At 35.4% G+C, this 17,304-nt stretch overlaps 1 protein-coding gene across 1 annotated transcript in view; it reads left to right on the forward strand.

Annotated features, from left to right (window-relative positions):
• Window positions 1-17,304, forward strand: part of cdk18 (cyclin dependent kinase 18) — a 171,197-nt gene that overhangs the window by 103,462 nt on the left and 50,431 nt on the right. Inside the window, exons 3-6 of the mRNA XM_056468214.1 lie at window positions 1,629-1,756; window positions 4,962-5,087; window positions 11,710-11,766; window positions 14,380-14,494. Of these exons, the coding sequence (XP_056324189.1) occupies window positions 1,629-1,756; window positions 4,962-5,087; window positions 11,710-11,766; window positions 14,380-14,494 (426 nt within the window). The remainder of the gene's footprint in view (window positions 1-1,628; window positions 1,757-4,961; window positions 5,088-11,709; window positions 11,767-14,379; window positions 14,495-17,304) is intronic.

Below are 17,304 nucleotides of genomic sequence, written 5' to 3' on the forward strand. Positions count from 1 at the left end.
ACAAATTATAGATTTTTGTTTATCTCGATTTTTCTTATTTTTTATGTTTTTATTTGATACTTTTCCATAACATATTTAGGCAACTACTTTTTAGACCGTTCTCATAAGTTATTTTGTTAGATTATCTCCAGATTTGGTTTCAGTACTGACTAATCTAACGTACACTCACCGGCTACTTTATTAGGTACACCTTACTAGTACCGGGTTGGACCCTTTTGGACCTCTTTTGCCTTCAGAACTGCCTTAATCCTTCGTGGCATAGATTCAAATAGGTACTGGAAATATCCCTCAGAGATTTTGCTCCAGATGGACATGATAGCATCACGCAGTAGCTGCAGATTTGTGGGCTGCACATCCATGATGGGAATCTCCCATTCCACCATATCCCAAAGGTGCTCTATTGGATTGAGTTCTGGTGACTGTAGAGGCGATTTGAGTTCAGTGAACTCATTGTCATGTTCAAGAAACAAGTCTGAGATGATTCACGATTTAAGACATGGTGTGTTATCCTGCTGGAAGTGGCCATGAGAAGATGGGTAAACTGTGGTCATAAAGGGATAGACATGGTCAGCAACAATAAGCTGTAGTGTTGACAAGTGTGCCAAGAAAATTTCCCACACCATTACACCACCAGCAGCCTGGACTGCTGATACAAGGCAGGACCCTACAATTTGAATGTTGCAGCAGAAATCAAGACTCATTAGACCAGGCAACGTTTTTACAATCTTCTGCTGTCAAATTTTGGTGAGCCTGTGTGAATTGTAGGCCTCAGTTTCATGTTCTTAGCTGACAGGAGTGGTCTTCTGCTGTTGTAGACCATCCGCCTCAAGGTTGGACATGTTGTGCGTTCAGAGATGCTCTTCTGCAGACATCAGTTGTACCCAGTGGTTATTTGAGTTACTGTTGCCTTCAGCTTGAACCAGTCTGGCTATTCTCCTCTGACATCAACAAGGCATTTGCACCCACAGAACTGCCGCTAACGGGATATTTTCTCTTTTTCAGACCATTCTCTGTAAACCCTAGAGATGGTTGTGCGTGAAAATCCCAGTAGATCAGCAGTTTCTGAAATACTCAGACCAGCCCGTCTGGCACCAACAGCCATGCCACATTAAAAGACACTTAAATCACTTTTCTTCCCCATTCTGATGCTCGGTTTGAACTGCAGCAGATCATCTTGACCATGTCTATGCCTAAATGCATTAAGTTGCGATGTGATCGGCTGATTAGAAATTTGCGTTAACAAGCAGTTAGACAGGTGTACCTAATAAAGTGGCCTGTGAGTGTATTTGCACAAATATAACATTGTAAAGCAATCTATATACAATATTTTAAAAAGAGATTTGTGTGGGGTGTACTCGTACTGTATATAGCGAGCACACACACACACAGGCATTTTAAAACACTTTACCTTTCAATGTTACATTGTTAGAAATGTAGGCACAACTACTAGATGTTCATACAGTAGTTTGGATTAATTGGCACATGTTTGTCAATGAAATTCTAATGACTATGAATTTTGTCACTGTTTTCAAATCTATTGGTAGGCAAAGTGTGAATCAGTGATTTAATCTGAGAACTGTGTGTGGCATCTACATAAGTAAGTGTATGTGGTGTGATTGTGTCTGCAGGTGTGGTGCCCAACAGTCTGGGTCTACACAGCCTGCAACCCAGTCCAGTGGCTCCAGACAGCCAGGCTCAATCTCCAACCCAACTACAGTACCGCAACAAAGTCCAGCACCGCCGATTCTCCATGGAGGTGAGTGGCGTTTAATCATCTCATCCTTCTCCATGCTAAAGCCCAGCCAAGTGCTCTTACAAGAGGCTTTGATGGAGCCCTAGTGATCCTAACAGAACAACACACGCTCTGCTTGTAATCTTATCTGAGTCCTGAATAAAGTCCTTGCCAGAGGCGCTAAAGCCTCGTTATCAAACACTTTGTTTCTCTTTAAGGTGAGACCAGGTAAAATCACAAAGAGCTACAGCAATGGCAAGTTTCTGACTGCTGGCTGATTGCACAAAAAAAAAAAATTCAAAGCTTTTTTCTTTCCCTCGCAAAACTTTTGGTTTCCCACGAGAAACTTTTGTGATGGAAATAATATGAGGTGGAAGGAAAATATATATTTCAGTGCTTTAGTGAGCATGATGTTTCTCAGAGGAACACAACACTATTGCAAAACAGAATGTACAGTTTCTGAGGGCAAAGCTATGTTTCTCTGCACAAAAATGTAAAGTTTCCAGGGGGGAATGGGATACTTATGCAAGAGAGGATGTAAAGTTTCTAGGACAAATGTAATACTATTAAAAGAGAATATAAAAAGCTGTAGAAAGATGTATGGTTGATATAACACTTTGAGAGAATTTAAAATTTCTAGGGTTAAAGTAACACTTTTGCAAAAGAGAATGTAAAGCTTGTATTGATAACTTGATACTTTGTGAATGTAAAATGTCAAGGGTTAACGCACTACTTTTGACAGAGAATGTAAAGTTTCTAGAACAAACAAAACTTTTATGAGACATTGTAAAGATTGTATGATAGACTTAATTTTTTTTAGAAAATGTACAATTTTTAGGCTTAAAGCAATACTTTTGCAAGAGAGAATGTAAAGTTTCTAGGATGAACACACACACACCAAAAATAAAAAAAAATCAAATTTTTTTTTGTTGTCCCTCATAAAAATTTTGGTTTCCCACGAGAAACTTTTGTGATGGAAATAATATGAGGTGGAAGGAAAAAAAAATATATACACATTTTCCTTCCACCTCATATTATTTCCATCACTAGAAATGTAAAATTCTCTCTGCTTTAGTAAGCATGATGTTTCTCAGAGGAATCCAATACTTTTGCAAGACAAAATGTACAGTTTCTGAGGGGAAAGCTATGTTTTTGCACAAAAATGTAGTTTCCAGGGTGGAATGGGACACTTATCTAAGAAAGGATGTAAAGCTTCTAGGACGAATGCAGTACTATTAAGAGAAAATGTAAAGATTGTATGCTTCACTTAATATTTTTTTTAGATAATTTAACATTTCTAGGATTAAAGCAACACTTTTGCAAGAGAGAATGTTACGTTTCTAGGACAAACACTATACTTTTCAGAGAGATCGCATAGTCTGTGTGCTTGACTTAATCCTTTTTTGAGAGAGAATTTACAATGTCTAGATTTAAAGCAACACTTTTGAAAGAGAGAATGTAAAGTTCAAGGACAAGCACTTTACTTTTAAGAGAGAATGTAAATATATGTTCAGCCTGATCTCACGAGAAAACGTAAGTATTTTACGTTTTGTCAGTTTAGTGGCTAATTCGTTCAGTCGTACGAAATTGTACGATTTTAAAAAGGAGGCGTGGCACCTAACCTCACCCCTAAACCCAACCGTTATTGGGGGATGAGCAAATCGTACGAAAATGTATGAATTAGATCGTACGAATTCATACGAATTAGCCACTAAATCAAAAAGTTACGAATTGCTGTGAGATTGTGTTGGTATGTTTGACAATACTTTTTTAAGAGATTGTAAAATTTTTAGGGTTAATGCAATACATAATTTCTCCTGATGTTTCTGAGTGAAACGCAACACTTTTGCAAGACAAAACGCTAGTCTTGTGAACAAATAGTCTGTTTTATTTTCAGTTAGTTCTGTGACTTTAAAATTGTAGTTTTTCACCAACCACACATAAACGTTTCTTTCTCAAAAACACAATGTTGATGATGATAAATAAAGCCTTTATTTGTCACATACACTTTTACATGTAGTGAAATTGGATCCCTCTGACCAGGCACAAACATCACACATTTCAGGGCAAGACAGGTCAGACGAGAGCTAGCATAGGAAATAAGAAATAAGATACATTAGAGAAAAGGGAAGTGAAAAAAAGCCCCTCCCAGACTGTCCTTGTACATAAATATTGCTAACGTATTACTGTAGCCTAGTTTGTGCCATTTACAGTTGCTTCAACTTATACGTTTACAAGCATGTGAAAAAAGGACCAATGTCAGGACATATCAGAACTTCTCCAGTCCCCCAAAACACCCTCAGACCCCAGAGGGTTAAAATAAGCCATGCCAATTGGATTGCAGAATGACAAACACAAACTAATCAGAACCCCATGAGGAAAGCTGCCTTGATCATATTCCTCTCTTTCTCTTCCACCATAATCATCCATGCGATTCTATGGTGTGTATGTAAGAAATGCCTCGCTTGGAGGCACATGAGAAAGATCGAGTCCATCATTAAATGGAGTGGAAGTATTACCTGTAAGTTAGTCCAGCACACAAAAAGACAGAGCGGGGCATTGGGAGCGTTCAGCGCCTCGGCTGTCAGCTTCCTTATTCAGCGGCCATGAATCCAGAAGGGGGGAAAATTGGAATGAATGCCCTCTCCCATTTTCAAATCCGACGGTTTCTTTTCTGGTCTCGCAAACCTTTTATCTGCACCATGCACCCTTATTTTATTCCCACGGGCATGATGGGACTTTTTTATTCCCTGGTTTTATTGAGAATCGCCGGCTAGTTTTATTGCAGAACCGTACAAAAGTCTCAGCAAAAGGCAGAGGAATCACAGGGAACGCTCTCATTTTTTTTAGAGCACATATAAGATGCTATTTTTGGGCTAACCGTGGCCGTGAATCGAGTTACGAACTAACTCCATCAGAGCTTCTTAAATGCGAGAAGATTGCTGGATATACTTCAGCTCGCGGTGAGATGTAATATTTTTGTCCTGCCCTGCCTCAGCGTGTTGAGATTACGCCAGAAATCTTTTATTGAGTGCTGGAGAAAAAGTGACAGGTTTTTCTCATTGTCATGCCAAGTTGGTCATGGTAAGAATAGCGGGCTCCGGCTATAGGCGTAGAGTTGTGTTGCACAGTGGAGAAAGCTGTCATATTGGCCTTGACGCGCTGTGTTTTTATACGTGTGCTAGCTGAACGCTAATAGCTGACAGCTCTTTGATGTGTGTGTGTGCAGGATGTAACTAAGAGGATGTCTCTGCCCATGGATATTCGTCTCCCGCCGGAGTTTCTGAAGAAGTTGCAGATGGAAAGCCCACCGCCGTGCAAACCTCTCAGCCGCATGTCCAGAAGAGCCTCGCTGGTCAGTAACCGAAGCAAAACTCATAAAAAAACATAAACATCATATTTATATCAAGTAACGATAATAATGTGACTACGGACTTGCACAAAAAACTATCACTAATTAAAAATAAAATGTAATTCATAAAAACAACAATTATTATCTTTTTTATGTCAACTTTTTTGTAGTTCTTTTCTCTTCTTTTATTTTCTCTGTATTGTTTATCGTTCAGGTTTTGTAACAGACACAAAAAATGTATTTTGAAATGCACATTTTAGTTTTTGTACATGGTTATGTGTTGTTACATTCGACTCTCTTGTTAATCCAAAAATAAAAAAATGAATACATTTTTAAAGCTACAATTTACAAACATTTTTCACCGATTTCTTGAACAATTTCTTTATCTTAGTCTTTCTGGCTCATATAAAATATCCCATTTTGGCATCCACATCAAATTCCATTAAATTAAGTGATTTTACATAGATTAAAGCCCGATTAAATGCAAGCGAAACAGTTTATTGTTTCAAACTACTTTTGTGAAAAGTCAAAATAGGAATGAAACATTTCAATTGTCATTCAGCAACAGATGTGCGAACAAAATCCTCATTTTCTCTCATATGAGAAATGAACTAGTAATTTATAATAAATACTAGTGTTTTTTTAACCATACTATTGTAAAGTACTTGTATTAATCTGTTGGGTTAATTCAATAGTTGCCTTAATAATGTGATTACAGACAAAATATATCCCAAAAAGATCAATTAAAATATATATATATATATTTTTGTAGTTCTGTTCTGTCCGTTATTATATTCAGGTCTTGCAACAGACACAAAAAAGTATTTAACATTGCACATTTGAGTTTTCGGACATGGTTATGTATAGTTACTTTCGACTCTCACATCACCTAAAATGAAAGAAACTAATAAATAAATATATACATATTGTACATTGACAAACTACAGTGTACAAACATTGTTCACCAATTTCTCAGAACTTAGGCTCATATAAAATTTCCCATTTTGGCATCTACGTCAAATTCCATTTAAATAAGTGATTTTATATACAGTAAAAGCATATTAAATTCAAGTAAAACTCTCAAACTACTTTCAAAATAGGAATGAAATAGAGTTATTTTGTCATTCAGCAACAGATAAATGAATGTAAAAATGCAACAGAATACTCACTTTCTCTCATATGAGAAATAAACAAGTAATTTACGGTAAATACTAGTGTTTTTGAAGCACACTATAGTAAAGTAATGAATTTGTCGTGGTAATTCTATAGTTGCAATGGTAAAACAACAACTGTAGTAACAAACGAATGACAACAAATTCTTCAACTGGGTGTGTTCTACTACAATGCGCCACAGTTTACTGTAGTGAAGATAACTGTATTCTACAGTATTTGTTAGCTTATCAGTTCATGATAGTTAATACTACAGTTTGCTTTAGCATTTATTAATTATTGTTGCATAATACAGCATGGTTCAAAAGCACTGTAATATTTACTATGAATTACTGTAGTTTTTATTTTGGGCTGACCAAATTTTGAAAGAATAATTGATCATTCTAATGTATAAACTGCTTTCTGATAGATTAATCAAACCTAGTGGCCTGAAAAACTGCTGCAAACTAGTTTAAAAATGACCATTAATACGTGTTCAAGTTAATTGCAACTTTTAAACTGTGCCAGTCTCCTACAAACCACTGGATTTTTCCTATTTGTCAAAACATATATGTTTTTATTAATTTTAAATACAGCAAAGCTTTGTTCGATCAGCGTATGCTTATAAATGCTTTAATAATGACACATTGAATGGAATTAATACTTTTTAAACCCAATAACTGCACTCTGTGCACTCTTTAAAGTCATACATGGTCAAAAAATATACTGTAAATATTTCAATGCACTGTCCTAGCATTTACAGTTACAGGCAGAAGAGACTCAGTACTAATAAATAATAAATAAAGATGCACTGATATATACAGTAAGACAACATAAGGTGCATTCACAGCATTATTCACAGCAAAACATTTCCATAAATGTCTTCTGGAGACATCTTTCTTCCAGGTCAAATGCTTTAAATATTCTGCTCCAGCTTCTAAACAAAATGCATTATAAAAAGTGCTGAACACATATAAAATTTGATTTACATCCTTTCAGTGCACTGGTAGTACTAGAACTTATCAGAATATATTTCTGGCGTACTTTAAAACTCTTAAAGGGACAGTTCACACAAACATTAAAATTCACAAAGGAAGTTATACTTGAGAATATTGGGGAAAAACAGCCATTAACTTCCATAGTATTTTTAACACATTCTCAATTCAGATTCATCACATATTGACGCTCGATCAGGACCCCATCTCCACACCTTGTGCCGTGAGTACACTGAAAAATAATGATTCATTGGATTTACTAAATTTTTAAGGTAATGGTTGCAAACAATTTATATGGGCTGAATAAAAAAAACTAATTAAGTTGAACATTAATACATTTCATTTGCTTAAATTCAATTCACCTTTATTTCTATAACGCTTTTACAATGTAGATTGTGTCAAAGCAGCTTCACATAGAAGATCATAGTACATTTAAACAGTGTTAGTTCAATTTTCAGAGTTTAAGTTCAGATTAGCTTAGTTCAGTGTGGTTTAATAATCAATACTGAGAATCCAAACACTGAAGAGTAAATCCATCGATGCACAGCTCTACAGGTCCCGAACTATGCAAGCCAGTGGCGACAGCAGCGAGGAAAAAACTTCACCAATTGGCGAAAGTGAAGAATTAAAAAACCTCAAGAGAGACCAGGCTCAGTTGGGCAAGACCATTTCTCCTATGGTCAAACGTCTTGTGCAGAGCTGCAGTCTAGGCGCTGAGGGCTGGAGAATGCTGGAAGTCAGCGAAGACTCATATGTCCCAGGAGCATCACAGGAATCAGTCTCATGCTCTCCGCTCCTCCAAGACCACCACAGCAGCTGCTCAGGATACGGCCTGGTCCAAGATTATTCAGCCCATATAAATTGTTTGCAATCATTTACCTTAAAAAAAATTGAGTAAATCTAATGAACCATTTTTCTGTGTACGCTTTGGGCATTATTTAATGATGTACAGGTTCCAACCTATATATTTTTTAATGATTCACATGCATTTAAAAAATAATAATTTCATTAAAAAAAAAAAGAAACATTTTTAAGAATATTTTGGAGAGCCTACCCAATGCTTAAGTCTAAACCTTTCCACTACTGAACATCATACTGTAAATAAGCAGCAGGCACATAGAAGTAAAGTCATGTGTATTGATTTCAAAAACAACCATATAACAGCAATACAAGCAGGTCGTGTTGTATTCTAAGGCCTAATTCTATTTTGAAGCCCTAACCCCTTCCCCTTGGCCCTTGAAACTGTGTGAAGGGGAAGGGAAAAGGGACAGCACTACAAGACCTGCACACGTCATCATATGTTATCGTCATCTCTTGCTTCATATCAGGTTGACGATCGCGACTGCTGTTGTTATTCCAGTTGCATTATTTTTTGCCATTCATCTATACTGGTATATTTCTTTTGATATTTAAGGCAACGATAACGATATAACGTGGCGATAAGATCGTAACTGTACTGTGCATTATACCGTGGGCATATTCATCTACGTAAACACACAAAAACAACATTAACATTATACCAGATGCTGTAAAAAGGTCATTCCCTATACACTAGACTTTTCTGACAGGGTATTCGAGTGTCATCGAGTGTCAGATGTGAAAGTATGTTGTGGGACTGCTATACAGGAGTTATGATTATGGATTATAGATGGCGAAATTTAGCGGTTTTTATTTTAGCGTTTTTTTAAAAGCATGACGGTAAAACACGAACGCGGTTATGGATATATTAAAACGTGCTTGTTTGTTGTAAACTCATAATAATGACAAAAAAATACTAACTTGTGCATCTCCTGAGTTCCGTGTGCAGCCATGCTGCTGTTGTGGCTGGTGTATTCTGGGAAATTTTCTTACCCCTTGGCTTCGAATGTGATCCTGAAAAATCTCTGTTTCAAGGGCCATCTTGCCTTCCCCTTAAGCTGGATTTATATTTTTGCTTGGTGCCGCATCGTGCACCTCCGCTGACTGCGCGCGCACCTCGCGTAACGGACGAGGCTTTTATACTTGTCGCGTTCGCCGTAGTGATATTCTTTAAAATGACAAAGCGTGGTCAAAAGAAACTGAACGTAAAGTTGGATGGATAAACAGAGAAGTAGGAAGTTTCCGAAACTACGTCATATTATTAATATCATTCAAGATTTTTAAGCTTATTATTTTTATAAATTATTTTAATGATAAGGATTTTTATAACTGGTCAAGAGGTTTTTTTTTTTTTTCAATCAAACTTCGATGCATCACTTGCTTTTGTTCATATCTCGGACAGTTCTACCTACTGAAGTTTATTAAAATATCAATGACAACAGAACATGGACTGCTCTGCAAATATAGGTTTTATTATGGCAAGAATAAAAGCAACAAAAAAAAAAAGCTTACTAAAAAGTACAGATGTTTTTTAGATTTAGCCCGCTTCACAATTCACACATTATTGTCTGACTATTCAGTCCTATACCTATGCTAAAAGGGCAATAACGGTCCAACATTCCTGTTCATTATCACCGATAAAGCCTAGAAAACAGGCTATCAGTATATTAGAAACCGATAGGTTCAAATATTCCTTTCCAGTTATCAAAGACATAATTTGTTCCTTAATTATAGTTTTGTAACAATTAAATTGTTTTAAATTAAAAATTGTAACACATCAGTGTAAAACCTACAGTATGACTGGTGGAAAAACATATATTTCTGTAATTGTGTACATGGGTCTCCACTTTTGCAATGGCCTCTTTTGGCTTTAACAAACTTAACCCTCAGGTTTTTCCAAACCTTTCAACAAAAACTTTCCTCCTTTTCCATGGCTGTTGCAATTTCAAGCTTAGAATTATTGGTCATCTGGTTCTCCCTATGATCACGGATCATAAAGATGTCTGTACAGTCATACTGTATCAGACAAAATCTACTCAAAGTGTTTCATTTTCAACTCAAACCAAACGCGGTGCCACGCGCACTGTTCGCTCGAGTCTCAAAAAAACCATGCGCTCCGCCAGCCAAAATCATGCCGCGTGCACTCAAAGTGAACCTCCGCAAACACAGCGATGATGTTTTATTCGTCGCTCGCACTCAAGCGAACTAGCGGACACGTCAAGTATAAACCAGGCTTTAACCCTACGCCTTCAAGATAAAAAGAATTGGGACACCCTGACCCCTCCAGGTGAAGGCGCAAAATGAGCAGTGAGGGTAAGGGATAAGGGGTAGAATTGGTACTTAAACGCCTAAACAAACACATTGCTTAATACACACAGAACGTACAGCAATAAGTAAATATCTTCACAAATGAAAAAGAATTAAAGGATTAAAATATTACAAAAATTATTATTTTTACATAAATATAAAAACCACTGCCTCCATGCCTTCTTCACCTCGGGGGCTTTTTTCAGTTTAATCACGACAATTTGCTTTTGTATAATGTTATTATTATTAGAAGTATTATTAATTATATGCATATTTATATTTGTTTTAATAAAAACAAGTTTAGATTTGTCCACCTGTCAGGTTTTGGACAATATGGGGCATAAGAACAGGACGTGTGTTTGGATGTAACGGAATTGGATATCATTTTTGACCACACTTCGTTATTTTTGTTCATTTATTCATTTGCTGGAAATTAAAACTGAATTTAGATACAGTTTTGGAACAAATCTTTGCACTTAAACTAAATTAAATATGTAGGCTGATGGATGTCTTCAGTGGAGTGAGTTTCCACTGTTTCCTTATAAAAGTAAAGGAGTAAAGTAAAGAGTAAAAGTAAAGAGAAAGTAAAGAGGCTGAATAGAGGAGGTTCATTCTTTATCCTCATGCTGCAGATGACGCTCTGTTTAACTAGTTACTCGCTAGTGAAGTGTTTAGTTTTTCCACACCACCATGTAAATAGCAAATGTGCCATGGCATGACACAACTTACTCTTAAAGGGAATGGGAGACGAGACTCTGATTGGTTTAATACACGTTACGATCAAAACACACCCATAACTCATTAAAAAGAATAAGCACAACACTGTTAGACCATGTGCTGGGGCGCATATTTTTCCCGTCCTTAAAACAGCAAAAGTGGATTGGGACAATCCCTTAATGCTTTTTCCTAGATCGTTAAAATAGAGCCCAAAAGGTACAAATGTGGACCTGTATTGTACAAAAGTGTACCTTTAGAAAAGGTACCGCCCCAGTGACAAGTTTTGTACCTTTTTTTCTGAGAGTGCAGTAATAGCAAAAATATTACACTGTTATTTAATCAGAACACTAAAACTGCCGATGCCTTTTGCGTTAGCATACTGACACCAAAGGTTTCATTTAAAACCATGAAGGACCCGGCCCAACACAAAAATGAAACAACGTCAATATGTGAAAAATCAGGAATGAGAATGTGTTGTCAAACCACTTGAATATGTGAAAATAGTAAAGGAAATGTTTATTTTTGGGTGAACTGCCTCTTTAAATGTGCTGAAATTCAATTCAAGTTCTTTAAAAGTTGTTCTTTTCATTGTTTTGCAGTCAGACATTGGCTTTGGGAAACTGGAGACTTACGTGAAGTTGGGCAAACTAGGAGAGGTAAGATGTTTTCTCCTCCCAGGGTGAAGTAAAAAAACAAAAAGAGGCGCTATAGGCAAAAATTAAGAACATAAAACAGCAGCCATCGAAATGAAGAATCGAATGTGTTCATTACGAGATTCCCTCCAGGCGATTACAGTGAATACGAGTCGTGTTGAATGTGAATTCTGATTTAATAGGCTTTTTTTTTGGCACGAAGAGACATCAGTCTGTAATATGCTCAAAGCTGTAGCGCGGCTAGCCCGTCAATTTTCCATTAAGTGCAACAAAGCATGCACATCGCAAATTGTGAGAAATAATGTTCTACATACAACCCTGAGGAATACCGTATCTAATGACCGAAAGAAAAAACCTGAAGTATCGGAAAAATACTGGACGGAGACTGCTGTGAACTCTCTTCAATGAAGAAACAAATAACTGTAAGCGGTGGCTCTCCTATCTCTGTATCAGCAATCATAAATATGTTCACTAATGTATAAAGGTGCTTTCAACTCGCTGTATTTCAAGGCCTGAAAAAGTCTTGTAAACTCAAACGGAACGTGAAAGTCATGGGATATGATTCTTTACTTTGAGATATAAGCTTTATTCAGCTTGAAATTGCTATTTGTGAGTGAATTATATGTAATATCATATTAAATATCTCTTTTTTAAAAATAATTTGCTAAGATGGGAGTTTGCATGTTCTCCCCTTGTTCGCGTGGGTTTCCTCCGGGTGCTCCGGTTTCCCCCACAAGTCCAAAGACATGTAGGCAAGCTAAATTGTCTGTAGCATATGTGTGTGAATAAGTGTGTATGGATGTTTCCCAGTGATGGGTTGCAGCTGGAAGGGCATCTGCTGCATAAGTTGACGGATCATTCCACTGTGGCGACCCCAGATAAATAAAAAGAATAAGATGAAAAGAAAATGAATGAATGAATTTGCTAAGATTATTATGAATACATTCACCTTGGAGCAATGTTAAGTAAATGAAGGCATAACTTTGGGGTTAGAATTTTTTTTTTGAAAAGAAATAAAGTTTTATTCAGCAAGAACACATTAAATGTATTGAAACTGACAGCAAGTAATTTATAATGTTGATATTTCTATGTCAATAAATGTTGTTATTTTGAACTTTCTATTTAAAGAATCCCCAAAAGGAAATGTCTTACAGATCTCACATCAGAATGTTTTCAACACTGATAACAATTTGTATTTTGAGCAGCAAATCATTATATATAAGGATAATTGCAAAATACTAAATAATTACTTATTAAATATGTCATAATATATAACTAATTATATTCTAAAAACATAATTTAAATAAAAAATAAGGTGAGGGTGCTAAGAATTTAGCTTTACAAATATATTTCTTGTAAAATAGATCAAAACAGGTTTTTTTTTGTACTGTATTTTAAATCACACAAATGCAGACTTGGTGAACAGAAGAGACTTTAAAAAACTATAAAATAGTGCTGATCAAGTTATACACAGCTATTCTCTTAATATGTGTAATAAAAATCTTATTTTTTTTTTGGTTCAAATAAAATAGATAAATATCAAATATCAAATACCAGATAAAATAAAATACGATTTTTTTTTATTTAATAAAATCTTAAATTAAATAACATGGAGAGAAAATAAAATAAAATTAAAATAAAACAAAAAATAAATCTAATAACATTAAAATATAATAAAATTAAAATAATAAAACAATATATTATATTATATTATATATTATATTATTAAATTTAAATAAATTAAATATTAAATAACATTAATATAAAATAATTTTTTTTATTAAAATAATAAAATTAAATATTAAATTAAATAAGATTAAATTAAATAAAACTTAATTAAAATAATAAAATTTAATTAAATAATTAAATGATATTAAAATTAAATTAAATTAAATTAATAATAAACTAAATAACAAAAAAATAAAATCTAATCAATTAAATATTATTAAAATTAAATTAAAATGAAATAAAATAACATTAAAATAAAATTTATAAAATAAAATATTAAAATAAATAACATGTAATAAATAAAATGTAATTAATAAAACAATATAAAACATTAAATTAAATAACAAATAAAATAAAGTTAAATTATTTGAATAAATAAAATATTAAATTAAATAACATTAAAAAAATGTAATAAAATAATAAAATAAAATAACATTAAAATTAAATTAATAAAATAAAATAGCAACACAATGCTAACCATACATGTTTTCTCTGCTAAAAAAAACTAGCAGGTCATGCATTCAATCATTTTGTACAATATTTCAGTGCAAACTTTGTGGCAAATTGTTGTTCCCAAATCAAATATCCAACAAAACTACACAAGGAAAAACTATAAAGTTAAACCCGTGTAAAATTCAAAAGACATCTGGACACCAAGCATTTCTCATAATGTTACGATGACACTGACATGTTTGATTTAAAAGATTTCTTTAGCTTTTCTCTCATTCTTCCTTTCATATATATTTTTAATAAGACTATCACTTTTGATCCATGTTGGCTTGCCAAAGTAAAATCTGGCTCCTCAAGCAAAAAAAATGCTAATCTATTCTGCACCACTCCTGTTTCCCCAGAAGATTGACATATTTTGTCTTCCCGTCTGTCACTCAGGGCACATACGCCACCGTATTCAAGGGTCGCAGCAAACTCACAGAAAACCTGGTGGCGCTGAAAGAGATTCGTCTAGAGCATGAAGAGGGCGCCCCATGCACAGCCATACGGGAAGGTGGCGTCTTGCTATTTCACACACATGCACACACACACACATGTTGGTTTTGGTTGGTTTACGAGGACTCACCATAGGCATAATGTATTTTATACTGTAAAAACTACTAATTATGTTTCCTTACCCTAACCCTAAACTTAACCCTCATTCATTTTGAATACACACAATGGTTTTGGTTGGTTTACAAGGACTCACTATAGACACAATGCATTTTACACTATAAAAAACTATTTATGTTGATTTACCCTATTCCTAAACCTCATCAATTTTGAACACACACATGTTGGTTTTGGTTGGTTTATGAGGATTCACCATACACACAATGAATTTATACTGTAAAAGCTGCTCATTAAATTGCCCTACCCTAAACTTCATCAATTTTGATCATACACGCATACACATTTGGTTTTGGTTGATTTATGAGGACTCACCATAGGCACAACGCATGTTATACAGTAAAAACTGCTTATTATATTGCCTTACCCTAACCCTAAACCCAACCCTCATCAATTTTAAACACACACACACACACACACATACACATGTTGCTTTTGGTTGGTTTATGAGGACTCATCATAGGCTTAATGTATTTTATACTGTAAAAACAGCTTATTATGTTGCCTTACACTAACCCTAAACCCAACCCAATTTTGAACAAACACACATGTTGGTTTTGGTTGGTTTGAGGATTTACTGAGGCATAATGCATTTTATACCTCAAATACTGCTTATTACAGTATATTGCATTACCCTAAGCCTCACCCTAATTCATTTTGAACACACATTGATTTTTGTTGGTTTATGAGGACTCACCATAGGTGTAATGCATTTTACACTGTAAAAGCTGCTTTTTAAATGGCCTTACCCCAATCCTAACAATCCCACATCAATTTAACACACACACACACACACACACACACACGCACACACACGCACACACACGCACACACACGCACACACACGCACACACACACTACTATGATTTTAAGCTCCCCATTTGTTCAAAACCCAGATTGTCACGAAGAGTATACATACTAAACTAGCGAGCCACGGGCATCTTCTTCACCCAGTCTGAATCACTCCATCTAAATGAGAATGAGTACGTGAGCAGGGTAACTAATGGAAGATGCTGGAGTGAAGCAACACTGCCATCCAGTGGCTGACTGACACATTGAATACATGCTAGAGGGAATATGCATGTGTTGCGTTACAATATATGTTGCTGGAGGTCAGGGTTGGGGAAAGTTGTTTTACAGCTCTAAGACTTCATGTTGTGTGTGTGTGTGGGTGTGTGTGTGTGTGTGTGTGTTCTCCCCAAAGACATGCGCTATAGGTGAATTGGATAAGCTAAACTCCGTACTGTATGTGAGTGAATGGGAGTGTATGGGTGTTTCCCAGAGATGGGTTGCAGCTGGCGACCGCTGCATAAAACATATGCTGGATAAGTTGGCGGTTCATTCCGCTGTGGCGACCCCATATTAATAAAGGGACTAAGAGGAAAAGAAAATGAATGAATATATGGATATTAATATTTCCTTACCTAAACATCACTTGAGAAATATTTGAAAAAGAATTAACAGGAGGGCTAATGTATAAAGTATATACAGTATAATATATACTTGTGAAATATTTCATTCATATTTTGTATTTTTAACTGATTTTAAAAATATGCATAATATTATGACGTATTCAGGTGACACGGTGGCTCAGTGGGTAGCACTATCACCTCACAGCAAGAAGGTAGCTGGTTCGAGCCCCTGCTGGTTCAGTTGGCATTTCTGTGTGGATTTAGCATGTTTTCCCCGTGTTGGTGTGGGTTTCCTCCAGGTGCTCCGGTTTCCCCCACAGTCCAAAGACATGCGGTAGAGGTGAATTGAATAAACTAAATTGGCCATAGTGCATAAGTGGGAATAAGTGTGTATGGGTGTTTCCCAGTGCTGGGTTGCAGCTGGAAGGGCATCCGTTGAGTAAAACATATGCTGGATAAGTTGGCGGTTCATTCCGCTGTGGCGACCAGTGATTAATAAAGGGACTAAGCCGAAAAGAAAAAGAATGAATGAATGAATGAATGAATGAATGAATGAATGAATGAATGAAATTGGCCATAGTGTATGTGTGTGAATGCAAGAGTGTTTGGTGCTTCCCAGTGATGGATTGCAGCTGGAAGGGCATTTGCTGCGTTAAACATAGTTGGCGGTTCATTCCACTGTGGCGACCTCTCATTAATAAAAGGACTAAGCCTAAAAAAATGAACGAAGGAATTATGATGTATACGTGTAAAAGCACATTTATTTATTAAATATGTTATTAACTGTTATTATACTTAAGAGTCTTACATTTTTTCCTACGCATAATTCACTTTCCAAACCACATCTAATTTACCCAAGGCATTGTTTTCAATATACAGAGTCTAAACATCACTATGTAATTTGATCTTTACCTAAGCATACATATATAAACAATAAGCAAAGTTTCATATACACTCTCAGAAAATAAAGGTACGCGAGCTGTCACTGCAGTGCTACTTTTTTCAAAAGGTACACATTTGTACTTGAAGGGTTCATATTGGTACCTCAAAAGTCTATATTAATACCTTAACATTTTGTAAGGAACACTTTTGTACTTTTTAGATACTAATTTGTACCATTGAGGTATTAATATGGACCTTTTAGGTACAAATTTTACCTTTTAGGTAAAAATCCCTTTTCAAAAGGTACCACCCCTGTGACAGCTTGCGTACCGTTATTTCTGATAGTGTAGGGAATTTCAAGCAGTGCATATTAAATATATACATGATCATTTGACTCTTA

Source organism: Danio aesculapii, chromosome 11 (genome assembly GCF_903798145.1).
Source record: "Danio aesculapii chromosome 11, fDanAes4.1, whole genome shotgun sequence".
Lineage (NCBI taxonomy): Eukaryota > Metazoa > Chordata > Actinopteri > Cypriniformes > Danionidae > Danio > Danio aesculapii.